The following is a 15,471-nucleotide window of genomic DNA, read 5'->3' on the forward strand; positions in this document are numbered from 1 at the left end:
CTCATGTATCCTCCTTGAACAAGCTGTGGTTTAAGGCCGAGTGATATTATTTCATATTCTATGACCTAAGAGAACACATTTATTTATGTGTGACTGTACAACTCTGTTATTTTTAAAAGTTATCTCATTGAAGTCGGTGACGTTTTTATGTCTCATGTGTACATTTCTTAAACTTTCACGGAAAAACTGACTGTAAATAATTTCACATCAAAGTACCTCCTCTGAGGTCCCTCTCCTGGGGCTGCTGCCTCAGCTGAGCACCCAGCCCGAGCAGTGGCTGCTGCTGCACAGCCAGCAGAGCTGGGAAACTCCTCACCCTCTCATCCTCTGCAGGAAAACGGGGCACCCCGCTTTACCTGATACCAAGCTGCATAATGTTAGTAAAACTCAAGCAAGATGTGCCTGTGATTTCTAAGTTAAAACTGCATCAAATCAGCTGCAGCAAGAGCAGAGGCTATGGCTGAGGATTTAGAGGGAAAAGACATTACAGTTTCTTTTCTGTGCCTGTGCCATACAGCTGTATTCTTCTTTACAGTCTCGAGCAAACCTCCTTAAGCAGAAATTATGGTTTTTAAATATAAAAGCAACTACGTTCTTATAGCAATTATTTTAGCAAAAGCCATTATTTTAGCAAAGGAAAACCAGTAAAAAGAATTCATTTCAACAATTTAATAATTGCTTCTGCATGTTTCTGCAAGTTGTGCTCTTACCAAAAACGCCTGCTTTACTCAAATGTTACTCAATGTCTTAAGGCAAGGCTACCCGGTGGTTTCTTTCTCACCATGATAAAGATCATGAGAAGTTTAGCAAGTCTGATGAACAAAGATAAATAACTCCCCAGGTACTTCTCGGTACTCATCCTCTTTGGATACCGTGATATTCTTTAAGGTGTTGATCGAGCACTGCAACCACCAGCATCAGACCTCGACCGACGTGCAGTGCAAACACAGAATTACAGAACCCCCTCCTCCCCTCCCCAGAGCCCCGCGCAGGAAGTTCCTCGCCCCGGAGGCACCCTCGAGGAGGAGCCGGCACAGGACGGGGCTGCTCCCGCACCAGACCCGCAACGAGCGTCCCGCTGCAGTACCGCCTTTTCACCGGGAGGCGCGACTAGAGACGGGAAAGAAAGAAAAAAAAAAAGAAAAAAAAAAAAAGTTAAAAATAAGAGTAAAGCAGCGGCAGGGCTGGGGACAAGGGGCAGGGACGCGCGGAATGGTCCCGGGGGTCGGGGAACAAAGAGAGGAACGCAGAGGTGGGAGGGGAGAGCCGCACGGGGGACGGGGACACGAACGGAGGCGGCGACGAAGGGCGAAATTACTCCAGTGCTGCCGAGCCACAGACAGCCTCACCTCTCCGCTCAACATCTCCGCACCCGCGCAGAGGGCGGCCCCGCATCGCTCTTCATTCATAATTTCTCCTGTTTCCCGCCGGGAGTGCTGCTCATGCGCAGTAGCGCCGCAAGAAGCCGCACGGCACCCGGATGCTGACTCGGAGCCTGCGTAAGCGCTCCTCCGAATGCCAGTAGTTGCTTCTGCGCATGTACCGGAGGACCGAGACACCCCAAAGATGAAACCTGGAGGACTGACGGGCTCCCTGGAGGACCAAGCCACACCCGAGATGGCCGCTGCAGGACTGACGGGCTGCTCCTGGCTGACGGACCCGGGCCTGCCGCCCCGCAGTGCACAAACGCCTTCACTTCCCCATTGACGCGGTGCCCCCCAGTCCCCGCTCAACCACCACCCTCCCCGCTGCTCCCGCCCCTTTTCCTTGCTGAGGCGGTCGGCGCGGCGGAGCGACCACAGCCGGCGCCTCCCCGCGGGGTTGGCGTTCCGCGCTCTGCCCGCCGGCTCCGCCAACAGCGTCGGAGGCGGGAGAAAGGGACAAAGCCGTACGGGGCGAGAGGGCGCCGCCATGATTCCGTAACCGGAGCGGGTGCCCGGCTTTTGGTTACCGGATGTCCGGCTTCAGCCGGCGTGATGCTGCCCCCCCTGCAGTTCCGGCTTTTCCGGGAGGCGCACCGAGCGCCGGTAAAACAAAAATCCCAAAAATTTAAAAATTCCAAAATTGCGCGGAAGCGTCCACGTTTCCCACTGCCCCCAGGACCTATTTAAACTCCTCCCAGCGCCCCCAGAAGTGATCGGCACACGCAAGTGCAGCTGCAGCCCCTTCCAGTCACCCCACGCCCCTCTTCCAGTCACTGACCGAGTCAGGCATCTCACCTTAAAACCATTTCTGCAACATCACCAGCTTCTATCTGGACTTTGAACAGTCCTTTTAGTTTTCTTCCAGGAGTTTAACAGCCATCACAGAAGTTTAAGATTACTACACAGCGTGCTGTAGTCACTCTTTGCTGCAACTAAGAGAAACAAAGAGCCATGGACAGATAAATACTTTTACACACAAGTTCTCGTTTTCTCTTTTAGGCTGCTGTGTTCATTCTCTTGGTGATAATACATTCTCAGCAGGTTCCCATCAATTCATACACAAGCATTTGGTTCCCACTTCCAGACAACATGAACTGAACTAGAGCTGGTGGTTTTCACCTGGGATCACAGCATGGTGAGAGGATGGGAAGGTGGCAGTGGCAGCACCAATGAACTGTTAAACACTATAAGGAAAACTGGGGTTTCAGGCAGAGTACCTTGATGCTATGTTGTTTATGCTGCATTTTAAAAGTTTTCTCAGCACAGTATAGATGTTTTCAATGATTTTCATTTAAACCATGTCTTCTCTGGATATCTCCATTTTGTTATTAAATTAGTAGATTCACTCTGCATTTGCATTACTTGATACCATTCTCATTCTGGGAATGTGCAGTGGCTTAGATAGCCAACCATATAATGAGCTAACTCATTATATTGCTAAATTGTACAGCGCAGTAATGAGCCTCCATAAACATTTGCATGTGTATAATTACACATTCACTAATACTTGTATGTTGCCTATTGCATAAGAAAGCCCTTTAGTCATCAGGTGCCCATGCAGTGGCCCTCAGTGGGGACTTCACTGCCTGAGACACACAAGGAATGGCATGTGCAGAAAAAAGCATGTGTGGGAGAAAGTTACAAGGTCCATTAGAAGATAAAGGTAATTTTTCCTCTTTTCAGAATGTAGTAACACTAACAGATCAACGTGTTGGGTTTTTTCCTAGATATAAGAATCTACAAGTGACCATCTTGACACATGACATGAAACAAACATTTATTAAAAAAGACTGTACAGACTAATTAAGCTACTAAGGTAGCACACTTACTCCTACGGTACAGGAGTAAAATCTTTAAAATACAGAAGCCAGCTACTGATAAAATACTTAAATGCTAAAATGAGAACCTATGTCAGACTAATAAAAGAACCTGTAAAATGAAGGAAAGCACTCTTATTTAAAGTGCTAGGAAAGTGTTAATTTCTTCAATAGTCTGCTATTCAATGTAACACATCAATGGTTATTCTTTCAAAATTTACCAGGTTCCTGTTTCAGTCAGTTTCCTGTTCAGAAAGCTAAAGTTGAATTCAGAAAGTACAATTATTAAGATTTGGCTTTCGTTTTCTCTACATTTGATGGAGTCCTTGGCATTAAATTTTGAACAACCAATCCTCTTCACTGTGGGCACAAACATTTCTATAGCAAAGCCTTTAGACACAGTAGGGTCTTTGTAACCTTTTAGTATTTTAGGGTTGGGGCAAGGAGAGAGGTTTGTGGTTTGGTGTTTTTTTGGTTGCAGAACAACAGGACTATCCTTGAGGCAAGTGAGGAACCAGGAAAAGACCCTGGAAACCATCTATCAAAAATAACCCAGTGATTTTGAATACTTGAATACCAGTTGAAAAGGGAAAGACAAAGCCAGGGTTAAAACTGACTTAGCTAGTATAAAATCTTGTAAGCTTTGAGAAGAGTCTCTTTGTGGCTGTCAAGACAATTTAACCCAAATAAGAACAAATTTAAGCCAAGTGAAGATGCATCCTCCAAAAAAAGGGTACAAAGGAAGAGGCCATCGTTGCTCCACTGAGCAAAAATTCAGTAGACTTGTGGTAAGAACTGTACTTCAGACAGCTTACTTTAATGACTAAAAACAAGAAATCAATATTCCATAGCTGTCATGAGAAGAGCTCTTCACTTAAACTTCCTTAATCTGTGAGAAAAGAAAAGGAGAATACTGGTTCCATTCCTCCCCCACCCACAGGATCCCCTAATGCACAGTACAGATTTTTTTTCTCCTTGAAATAGTTTTAATCATAGAATACCTCAAGTTGGAAAGAATCAACTCCTGCTCTTTGAAGTTCTACCTAACACTAAACCATATGACTTAAAAGTGTCATCTAGATACTTCTTGAACAGGCTTTGTGCTGTGACAACTTTACTGGGAAGTCTGTTCCAGTGACAGACCACCCCCTCACTGAAGAACCTTTTCCTCATGTCCAATCTGAGTTTCCCCTGATGCAGCTTCATTCCTTTTCCTTATGTCCAATCTGAGTTTCCCCTGATGCAGCTTCATTCCTTTTCCTTGTGTTCTGTCACTGGTCAGCAGAGAGGAGCTCAGTACCCAGCCCTTCACTGCCCCCCTGAGCAAAATGTAGTCTGTGATGAGGTCACCCCTCAATAATGAGGTCACCCCTCAGCCTTCTCTTCTCCAAGCTGAACAAACCAAGTGACATCAGGCACTCCTCATAAGTCTTGCCCTTGAGACCCTCCATCATCTTGGTCACCCTCCTCAGGACACACTCTAACAGTTTGATGTTCTTACATTGAGGTGTCCAAAGCTGCACACAGTACTTGAGGTGGGGCCACACCAGAACATTGCAAAGTGGGACAATCACCTCCCTCGATGGCTCAGCCCAGGACACCGTAAGACTCATTCCCAGCAATGCATACTACGCATATGGCAGAACTTTGTAAAGGATGTGAAAACAGGACTGTAAACACTAGAACATGACTGATACAAACACAGTATGTCGTATTCACATTTTTTCCTTTTTTTTTTTAAAAAAAAGAACCCAAAACACAACAACGTGTTAAACACGAGGGCACAAGAGATTAGTTTAAAAAAATTAAAATATAAAAGTGCCATGCTAAATTCAAGAATGGTGTATCCTTAAACACACTTCAATTTAGAGCCCTAGAGATCTCCCAAGAAAGGAAGAAGCTGGCAAAATAACAGTGAAGCGAGAGCAGCTACGACTAGCCCTATCTGTTTCAGAACAGTAAATTGAAGTTGCTACAAAGCCATGCTGTTGGCACTATGTCATTGCAGAACATTCAACCATTCTCCACTGTCATCAAAGTATGCTGCTGTCATGCATGCACTTTGGGCAAGTTCATATACTGTCCTTTAACTCTGTGCATTTTCCCTTCAACGCAGTAGGAATTGCTCTGAACAGGGTACACAGTGTGTGGCTGCTCTGATATTTAAGATTAGATTCCTGTATTTGTTAGGAAACATGAGTAACAATAGAGGTAGAACACTACTGCCATTTGAAGCATGGGATCAGACTATTTTCTATTATTGCTTTCTCAGAGAGGCCAAATCCCAGTAAATCAGATAACAGAATCTGCTCTTCACATTTTCAGAGGCATGTGGTCCACATTATGTCTCTGCTGTTTAGACTGTTGGCTATGAAACATTAAAATGGGAGAACACCAGCTGAACTTAGCATAAATTACAGGACTATGTTCAATAAAAAACTGGTGCTCTTGAAGGCGGAGTTGGGAAATCAGTGGTAATGTATGTGATTTGGCAAGCAAAACTGGTTCACATGGATTTGTGAAGCCCTAGGAGGACCAGAGAGTCCTGGAGCTTCCCAGTTCTTTCTATTCAATAAGCAAAGGTCTCAATATAACCACACTAGCAGGAAAAGCTGGGCTAAAGAGAAGAGAATGTAAACAGGCAGTCCCTGCCTCCTAAAGTCAGTGAAAAGAATACTTGAAATCAATTTAGACTACAAAGCCAGTGACAAAACTGGGATTACAAATGAGTAAGTTTTAAGCCCCAGCTCTGTAGCAGGGTCACTGCCATCCTCCCCACTGGACGAACTGCTGTTACATCAAGTGAAACAAAGGGAAGACAAGGATACAGGGAGTAGTTTAAAGGATCCTTTAGTCAGGGTTTTTTTGGCACACATACAGAGCAAGAAAAAAACCTGGGATGACATAAAGCTTACTTGAAAATTGCCTACTAGAAGATACAAAAATAGGATGCTTTGCTTGAGGGAGGACAATGATGGCAGAGCCAGGCAATTTTGATGATGTACATCATTTTTAGTTGATGCTGTTACCAATGCATGTTACCAAGCTCCCCTGTGCTCCAGTGGAAGATATGTCTGCCAAGAGTGATCCAGCTTTAGGGACCAGAAATAGGAGAGATGAGGAATAGCTGATGTTGCAGTCTGTGTGCACAGAGATTTAGGATATTTCATGCATGTTTCCTAGAGAAGCACAGTGGGCTGGCTGGCCACAGGGTCTAGAAGGAGCACTAATACAGTTCATTTGAGCCTTGAACCTAAGTCGATCACTCTTCTGACTGCTGAAAATAATACCATATTAAGATGTTAAAGCATCACAAATTACTTCCTTTTTAGAAATTCCCACACAGACAGCAACTCAATGCCCTTTCTAAAATTTTAGTCAAGTTTGAGGGAATGGTACAATCACACGCCAGTAAATCAAAACTCACATGTGTCTTTAATGCACTGGTTTCCTGCATAACCGATTTATTTTTTCCCCTGAACATTTCCTGTATAAAAAGAGCTCTACTGGATACCCAATCCTATGCAGTCTTACTAGCTAGGAAAACAAACTGTTGTTCAGTGAAACAAACCCAGCAGTCTGCTATTTCAGCACTTCAGATAGTCTTCTGTTATCAGGACAAAACAGAATAATCTTTTAGTAACAGCTGTTCTTAAAAAGAGAACATAAAAAACATTTGCGTTAAAGACATATGGCAAATAGGAATCCTGGCATTTAGGATACTTGTATAATAACTCTACTTTGTTTAGGAGTCCAAAGGGTGTAATGATTGAAATGTTAAAACTGCAGCACCAGTAATACTTACTTTCCCCAAACCAAATCCTCAGGACTGGAAGGAAATAAAGACAGAACAGGAACATTGTGCTTATGTTGCATTAAATAGAAAACAATGGGTTAATCATACTTGAGTCTGCACTTCAGTAACACTTGGCCACTTCTGCAGTTCTGATGGAAGAGCACTAGAACAGGTCAGGTGTCTGCTTGTCCACCTCCAGTGTTTCATTCGTCCTGTTTCCTCTTGGGTTTCTTGGGATTCCGCGATCGGCTCTTTGCTTTGCAGAGCGGGCATATGGGAGCATTCCGATGAATTTGTTGATGACATGATAAGCATGCCTGAAATGGGACATTGCAGCCTCTCATTACAAACTTTAACTGTCATAGTTACAAAGATTATGGAGTGGCATATTCTAAGTTACAGTACAGAAAAAAACCAAACTAAGTGTTCTTGCCTTCAAAGGCAAAGCAGGGCTGCTTTTTATAAAAGTCTCTAGACTGTACAGTAAATTCAGGACAACTGAAAACCTAGAGTGCCCCCTTGAACTGAAACTGCAGTTTAGCAGACACAAGGTCTGTGTATTTATCAAGAATTTTAACAATAAATTCTGTTTTCTGTTAAAGTTCCACATCTTTTAAAGATATTTACATGCATAATAGCTCACTGACGGTTAGAGTGAAGACCAACTGTGATGTCACAGAACTCAAGGCAGAAGCAGGTGCTTAGATGAATCTCACATATTTAACACAAGATACAGAACTCTTCCCATTGGCTCCATACTAATCCTTTTAACTTCCATTTGACTAAAGGATATTACTTTCATAAAGGCTTTTTGATGGTTTAATTCCAGAGAGTAAGTGCATAACTACAGAGTGTACCTATGTCAGTTTGCCTCCTTAGTCAGTGAATCTTTGTAACTTGGGAGGGATGAATACAAAGCACTGAGCTTGTTTTACTGACTACAAAACTGTCACTTTGGTGCCTGTGCGTAGGTTAAATGAATCCATAGGTTAGTCTTGACTTGGAGATACCAAGAGATGCAGAAACAATCACCTCCCCTGGTAATTTGTCTAATTACTCTCCTTCATAAAATATGTGCATTGTGTCTAATATGAATCTCCTTGGGATTAACTCTCAGCTATTACATATCTCGTCTGGCTTTCTGGGTTTTTGTTGGGTTTTTTTTTATGCTTTTCTCCCACATGAAACACTAGAGGAGTGGGAATTGCCTACATCTCTGATGATGGAGACCCTAAAGTCATAAAGCAGTCAAATAATACAGAGCCCTGTTCTTAAGCCTTTATCACCGGTGCTACTACCTTAGGTCTGCTGAGGTTGCTCTTGATTTAAACTACTGCAGGAAAAATCAGAATCAGAACAAATCATCTTTCTTTTTTGTAATTATCAATCAACTTAATACATTCCAATGACAAAGGGTATTCCATCTCCTGACCTTCATTGGAGGTGGCTGCTGTCTGAAAGTTGCTGTCTGTCTGGTATCTTGTTTCCTTGCCACTTGCAGCTGTTGGGCAGCTGCTGCAGCTGCAGCCAAAGACTCTGGGATGGGAGGCTCCTGTGGTTCTGTCTGCCATTCTGCTTTCTGCTTTTCAAAGTAGCTAGACAAAAAAATCCAAATAAAAAATTAAACCATCTTCTGGAGTATTCCACTAGTTCATAAAGGATTTTTGGTGTTAAAATATAATGCATCACATTTCCCTGTCATGTTCCTCCACTACTCAAATTGCCTACACCGGGACACCACTTGGACTAGCTCATAAATAGAACGGGTGGTATGTTCCTATTTTCTTCTGCACTGTACACTTCAGCCAGATTCCAGATTGTCAGCTTCTAAGGTATCTTGATGTACAACTAGATATAAATATGCTAGGATTGAAAATAGACAATATTTATTTTTAATTTTTAACAGCTTAAGATGCACTTCTGTTAAACTTTATATACACAGTTTTAATGTATTTTTTCTCTTAAAATAAAAAATTTTGTATGTAAAATATTAACAAACTCTTTGTAGTGTCAAGGTGCTTCAAATGGAAAACAGCATTCCTGAAAAAATGCAAAATAAATCTTGATAAATGTCTGTGAAAATTATGCCAAATGTGCTGGGCATTAAGAGAAATCTAACTTTCTCAAAACATCACTTGCATTTAAAACCGATCTGTTAAACAAAGTTCATTGAACTCTGTCATCGTCGCCCACCTAGGTAATACCTAAAAATGAAACTGTAATTATCCAAATCTGTTTCACATCTAGGGTAAACTTACTAGGTGACAGTCACAGGTATACGGCTAAATGCCACTGACATGTGCAGGCAGCAAAAATGTACTGAACCTGACTGAAGAGCACTTATTTCACATACCTACTTGAACTGCCTCTTACCTCTCCTTGCTAAACAAGTGAAAAAAAAATTTCAGGAAAAAAAGTCTTTCTAGTAAAAGCAGCATATGATATAAAAATCTGAAGAACCAATCACCCTTGAATTTTTGCGTGTCTTATGCAGAGTTTGCAGCTTGGAATATTTAAACAGAGTGTTATCAAATACACGTGTTCCCACATCCTCTTTTGGTAAATAACAAATGTTATTTCCACCTACCAACAAAAGTAAAGTGACAAAATAACCAGTGGAATCAAGACAAGGTATAAGCCAGAAAATGTTTGCTTTGGAAACTTACTCAAGGGACAGTTTCTCTTCCTCCTCACAAAGATCTGGCAGCCTCTGCAATCCCAGAGTCATCCGCAAGGCATCCACATGCTCCTTCAGGGGTTTGTACTCCTCATGCAGACGCCGAGTAGACTCCAAGAGCTTGTTGAGATCATTCTCAGACTGCTTGATAGTATTCTCCATCTGAAACAGGGGGATGGGCATGCTTTTAAAGAATTTTCCCTTTAATAGCTCTCTGAGCAAGAAACTGTCTCAGCAGACATTTTTCTCACCCAAGCTGGAAGAGATTAGAAAAAGTGCAATAGTACAACAAAGAGTCGAGATACTGGGAGGTTGAACACTGTGCAAGGAAGAAGCAACTGAAAGTGACACACAAATACATTTTAATTTCAAAAAGGTGCATTCAACCTATATGACCTGAACAACAGAAAAAAGCAGACAGGCTACAGATACAGCAGAAAGTAAGGAGCTACAGAAAACTCACAAAGGACATTAAAAAAAAACAAATAACATAGAATAAACTAATTTTCTGTGTTTCTAAGATACCTGAGCATCCATGGCTAGAAGTTTACAAAAAAGCTAAGGGAAGGTTCCTGCTTCTCTTACTGCAATAAATGGGGAAAGCAGCAGAGACAGTCTGACAGGAAAAAGAGAGGGAGACTGAATTTAGACAGCTAGTAGAGGAACAGACAGTTGAAGTGACAGATAAATGCTGTCTGCACATTCAGCATATAGCTTGTACTTGCTTATGTTGTAGGAACTTTTTTCCTCTGGTGCAAAGCACAGATACCTTCAGAGCTAGAAAGCGCTGCACAGTCATGATTGTGCCCTAACATGACATAAAAACTACAGGTCTAAAAACACTTTCCCCATTTAGTGCCTCTAATTGGCTAATCTTTCTTGTTTATAAACTGAGGCACTGATGTGAAAGGATTCCTATACAACTGTGTTTCAGTCAGGCTGTTTGCATTGGACTGTTGCATACCACATTAATATCAGCATGGATCAGTCGCAGCTCCTCCACATGGGCCATCTTCTCTTGCAGCAGAAGGTCCATTTCCTGTTTGTATTCTTTCAGGTGCCTCTCCTCAGACTCCAGAGCTTCAAATTCTGCCTTCAGTCGTGCCTTTATTTTTTCCATCTGCAAAGTCTTACTCCTGGATACCAGTGATGATTAAAAACATAGAGAGACAACAGTAAGTCACTGTAACATATTTTTGCAGGGTGCTACTTTATACTTTAAGAGTTGAAAGATGGTAGTAGCAGTAATAGACAAGGGCAAGACTAAACATATCTGAGAAGGGATAAGGTGGAATGAGAGAACTGAATTCTAATTCTAGCCCTTTTCCTGAGCTTTCCAGTGATATGAGAATACTTATACTGAATTATGAAATAAACAGAACATGGTCAAACTTGAACAGCTACAGTAGATTCAGAGAGTTTGTACTAGTAGAGTTGTCAGTTAACTCAGATTAAACCCTGGTTCCAAAATAGAGAAAGCCAGAACATCTGGGAGATTTAGCCCAGGATACTGGGGAATGTAAAATTAATTGGAGGTGATTAGAGTGTCATACACACTAAAACTATGTGGACAGTAACATGAACTTCTAAAATACTAGCTTCAACTTGTGATTGAAAATTCCAGAGAATTTTCATATCAGAACAGTAAAAACCTAAATGACACTGCTATTAAAATCCCATTTGCAATTAACTCTGCATTCTCTCAGTTCTTTGCTAATATCTAGTACCTGTCACATATTTGTAAATGTTCCTGACCATATCACGCATTCTGATTTTTTTTTTTTTTTTTGCTAATCTGTAATTCTATAGAATTAAAGAATTACAGAATTAAAATGTTTATATCTAAACAGTTAACTCTGTCTTCAAAGCTAATAATCAAAGAGCTCAGAGTTTCAGCCATCAGACATTTCTAAGCAACAGAACAGCCTGCTGCTGTTGTAATTCAGCCTTGGTCCCAGCTGTTGAACAGAACAAATAAACCGTTCTTGTTCCTGTGATTTAGTTAATGAAGAGGCCTCAGTTATTTTTCCTGGACTGGAAGTTAGAATATGATACTATGTAACCAATGTGTCAATAACACTTAGATGTTTCCAATGAGAGCCTGGAATGTCACATTTCATGCACACCTCCAAGAGTTCCAGAACTCTGCTTTACCTTGTGTGCAACACAACAGCACAGCATTCCTTCTTAGTCAGCTTAGGCCTAGTAACAAATAGATACATATTGGCTTCCAGGTGCACTACTGAGTAAAGCTGCCCACAGCAGAGATTTTGTTAAAGGACACTCAAACTTGACATCAATGTTGCAAGTAAGCTTGACTTTTTTTAGACTGTTTTTTTTTAAATTTAAAAATGCATTCAAGCAGCTGGCCGAGCCAGCCCCCCAGCTCCGAGGCTCCCCCAGCGCTACCAAGCCCCCCACCTTCCTTTCCCGGCCCATCAGGGCTCCCGCCGGGAGGCGAACGAGGCAAAATGACAGACTCATGACAAAGAGCCTCAGGAATAACAAATGATAACTGAAAGGGCTTTAGAAAAATCACCCAGTCCCCGCACCCGCCCACTCCTCCCCCTCCTCTTCCCGGTACCGCTCGGGGCCAGTTCTCTGGAAATGCACAACCTTCCCCTGCCCATTTCAGCAGAATATTCTCCTTCTCTACTTAGAATAATGTATTTTCGACTCTGATCACAAACCTCAGCGGCGGTTTCCTCCCCCTCAGCAGCACAATAGCTACTTTCAGACCCAGGGAACTCCGCCGCTCTTCCGAGGAGAAAGCTGCTATGGAACTGATGCAGCACAAAGCAAACGTACCTGATCTCCTTGATGCTCTCGAGTTTGCACATAATTTCCTGCTCATCTGCCATGCTTTTCGCTCCCGATTTAAACCTCACGTGAAATGTATAAAATGACAGGGGAGAAAAAAAAAGAAAAAGAAAAAAAAAAAAAAAGAAGAAGAAAAAAAAAAAATAAAAGAAAAAAAAAAGGAAAAAACCATACAATAGACACAATGTATGCACCCCCTCGCAGGGCTGGTGTCTGAGCCTGTGCGGCAGGCTCCAGCGGGAACTCTGGGACTGAGAGTCCGGCTCCCCACGGTGGCTGGGCAGAGCCTCAGCAGAGAAACTACATCACCCACAAGGCGAAGCAGAGCTTTCCTACCACCTTCCTGCAGCTCCGCTTTAGAGCCATTTGTCACACCTTATGATGTCAAAGGTTGTCAGGAGTGCATAAAAAGCGAAAGACTTCCTCCCGAGATCTGTGCAATGTTTAGCATTTCGTTAATATTACCGAATGTGCATTAAGATGCACACTTCACATGCTACAGTTCTCAGAGATTCACATGGAAGGTTTGTGCAGTATAACAGACTCGAGGTGCTGGGAATCACTTTAACCAATTTTCTACCTTTTTTTTCTCCTCCAGGGAAGTTGTAAGATGAAGCCCTGAACAGTCTTGGATGAGGGTGCTGGTGCTGGAAAAAACTCCCAAGAATGATTCCTAATCACCCTGGCTAGAGCAATCAGTTCTACAAGACTGGATGTAATTACACCAGATATAACATGTTACTGTGTATTCTTTAAAATTTCGTTATTTTCTGGAAAAAAAATACTACCCTAACAAAAATATGCTGATGTTTAGCTTAGATATTTTTCCACTGTCATTTACAGAAAACTTTAAAATGCATTATAAAGAGTGCCAGGGGGGAAACGAACTGGTCACTAGGAAGCATTTCCTTGGAGAGGGTGTTCAAACCCTGGAAGAGGCTTCCTGGTGGTCAATGTCCAAAGCCTGTCAGTGTTTAGAAGGCATTTGGACAACATCCCTTAAAACTTGCTTTCATATTTGGTAAACCCTGAAGTGGCCAGGCAGCTGAGCAAGATGATCGTTATACATCCTTTTGAATGAAAAAAGTAGCATTTAAATAAATATCAGAAAATAAAGACTAATGGAGAAGATGCCCAAGTAAAACATAAAAGAGGACTGAACTCTGGCTAATGGGTACAAATCACCATGAGCTGAATGGGTGGCTATGCTGTCAAACCTAATAATCGGAAAATGGATGAGTTAAAAAGGTACATCTAAAATTGTGACATTTTCTTTTAAATTTCTGAGGTCTTTTTAATGCAATTGGATTCTTTCTGTATCCAGCTGGGGTACTGAGCCTTCAACATGTTCTCAAGTCATATTTGCAATAGTCTTTTTCCCACATCTGGGCCACCTCAATGGTACTGGCCCACCTCATATTTTAAGGAACAGCTGATACTGGTGTCAAGACACTTCAGGAAGCTGAAGGCTGCCATCAGCAACACTGGCACTGACAAGAGGCAGATGCATGCTAGCCCTGAGACCTTTAAAGCATCCCATCTTTAAATGTCAAATTTAAGCAGAGCTGAAATCTTTTGCCATTTTTTTTTTTTTTTTTTGGTCAGTCTTTCAATATATATATACATATCAATATCAATACACTGTATGCAAAGCACCTGCCGTCACCCCTGCGAGCCAAGGGCTGCGGGAGCTATGGTCACTTTCGAAGGTGGGCCCGAAGACCTCTGCATCCAGCCATGTCTTGCACGTCACTCTGCACTTCCACACTCGGCAGCACCGGCATACACCGCACTCCCGCCAGCGCTGCGGGCTCTCAATCCGCCCTTCTCACTCCCCACATCTGCCTTCAAGGTCAAGCGGCTGACGACGTGCGCAGGGTCAAGGCGAGGGATCCCTCGCCCGCCACTCCATCCCCTCCCCCTCCCCCTCTCCCTCCCCCTCTCCCTCCCTCTCCCCCTCCCCCTCCCCTTCCCCCTCTCCCTCTCCCTCCCCCTGCCCTGCGCGCCCACCCCCGCAGCCCTGGGGGCGCCACGGCGCGGGCGGTGACGTCAACGCTGACATCATCCGGAAGGCGCCGCAGGAACGCGCCCCAACCCCGCTCGCGCCCCGCGCCCCGGTCCCGGCGCAGCTCCACCCGCGGCGCGCGCGCAGGGCCCCGCCCCGCCCCGCCCCGGGCGGGAGGGAGGAGGCTGGCGCGCGCCGCCGCGTGGCGGCTGCGCGTGTGCTGCCTTCGGGGGCGCGCGGGGCGCCGCGAGGCTGCAGCAGCGGGGGCCGCGCGCGGTTGCCAGGCGACGGGGCCCGGGCAGCGGCGGTGGCCCCGGCAGGGATGAGGCGCAGGCAGCGGCCCCCGGGCTCCCGCCGGCGCTGAGCCCTGCACCAACACCTCTTCCCCTCCTTTCTCTGTCCCGCCCTGGCTTTGCTCCGCCGCCTCCCCTCTCCTCCTCTCCCCTCGCTCGGGCCTGCCCTTCCCCCTCATGCGGCGGGAGCGGCCGGAGTGGGGCCCGTGCCGCGGCCTCGCCGAGCCCCGCCGTCTCTCACCTCTCCGCCGCCAGGTCCCGCAGGCAGCCGCGGGCGGTGTCAGCAGCGACAGCAGAGGGTGAGGCCCCGGCGGGGGGAGAGGGGCGCTGAGGGAGGGCGAGGAGTGGCCCAGGGTGGGGGATGGCCGGCGCAACGCCCGGGCAGTGGTGGAGCCCCCTCCTCCCGGCTGCTGGCGGCGGGGCTCGGCGGGCCCGTAGGGTGCCCCTGCCGGCCCGGTACCGCCGCCTGTGTCCCAGGGCCGCGCCTGCGGACGGGGAGGGGTGGCTGCCCCGGGCGGCCTCTGCCTGCCTCCGGCCGCCCTCCGTGCCGCCTCGCCTCAGATGCTGCGCGGGACCTGCGAGGGGTGCGGGACCTGCGAGGGGCTGGCTTTGTTTTCCCGGGTGCCGTCGGCCCGGGAG

At 45.0% G+C, this 15,471-nt stretch overlaps 1 protein-coding gene across 5 annotated transcripts; it reads right to left on the minus strand.

Moving 5' to 3' along the window:
- Positions 1-6,074: 6,074 nt before the first annotated feature.
- ZC4H2 (zinc finger C4H2-type containing) lies at positions 6,075-15,400 on the minus strand. Of its 5 annotated transcripts, XM_071757909.1 has the most exons (6): positions 15,074-15,400; positions 12,523-12,597; positions 10,679-10,850; positions 9,704-9,876; positions 8,470-8,632; positions 6,075-7,354 (listed from the first exon to the last, which is right to left on the minus strand). In XM_071757909.1, exons 2-6 carry the CDS (start codon positions 12,573-12,575, stop codon positions 7,241-7,243), a joined length of 675 nt encoding a protein of 224 aa, XP_071614010.1. In that variant the 5' UTR covers positions 12,576-12,597; positions 15,074-15,400; the 3' UTR covers positions 6,075-7,240. The 5 variants fall into 5 exon arrangements, with proteins under 5 accessions (XP_071614010.1, XP_071614009.1, XP_071614011.1 ...); XM_071757908.1 differs by lacking the exon at positions 12,523-12,597 and having other exon boundaries at positions 15,074-15,208; XM_071757910.1 differs by lacking the exons at positions 12,523-12,597; positions 15,074-15,400 and adding an exon at positions 12,405-12,503.
- Between the last annotated feature and the right edge of the window lie 71 nt (positions 15,401-15,471).

The sequence above is a fragment of the Heliangelus exortis genome, chromosome 14 (genome assembly GCF_036169615.1).
Source record: "Heliangelus exortis chromosome 14, bHelExo1.hap1, whole genome shotgun sequence".
Classification (NCBI taxonomy): Eukaryota; Metazoa; Chordata; class Aves; order Apodiformes; family Trochilidae; genus Heliangelus; species Heliangelus exortis.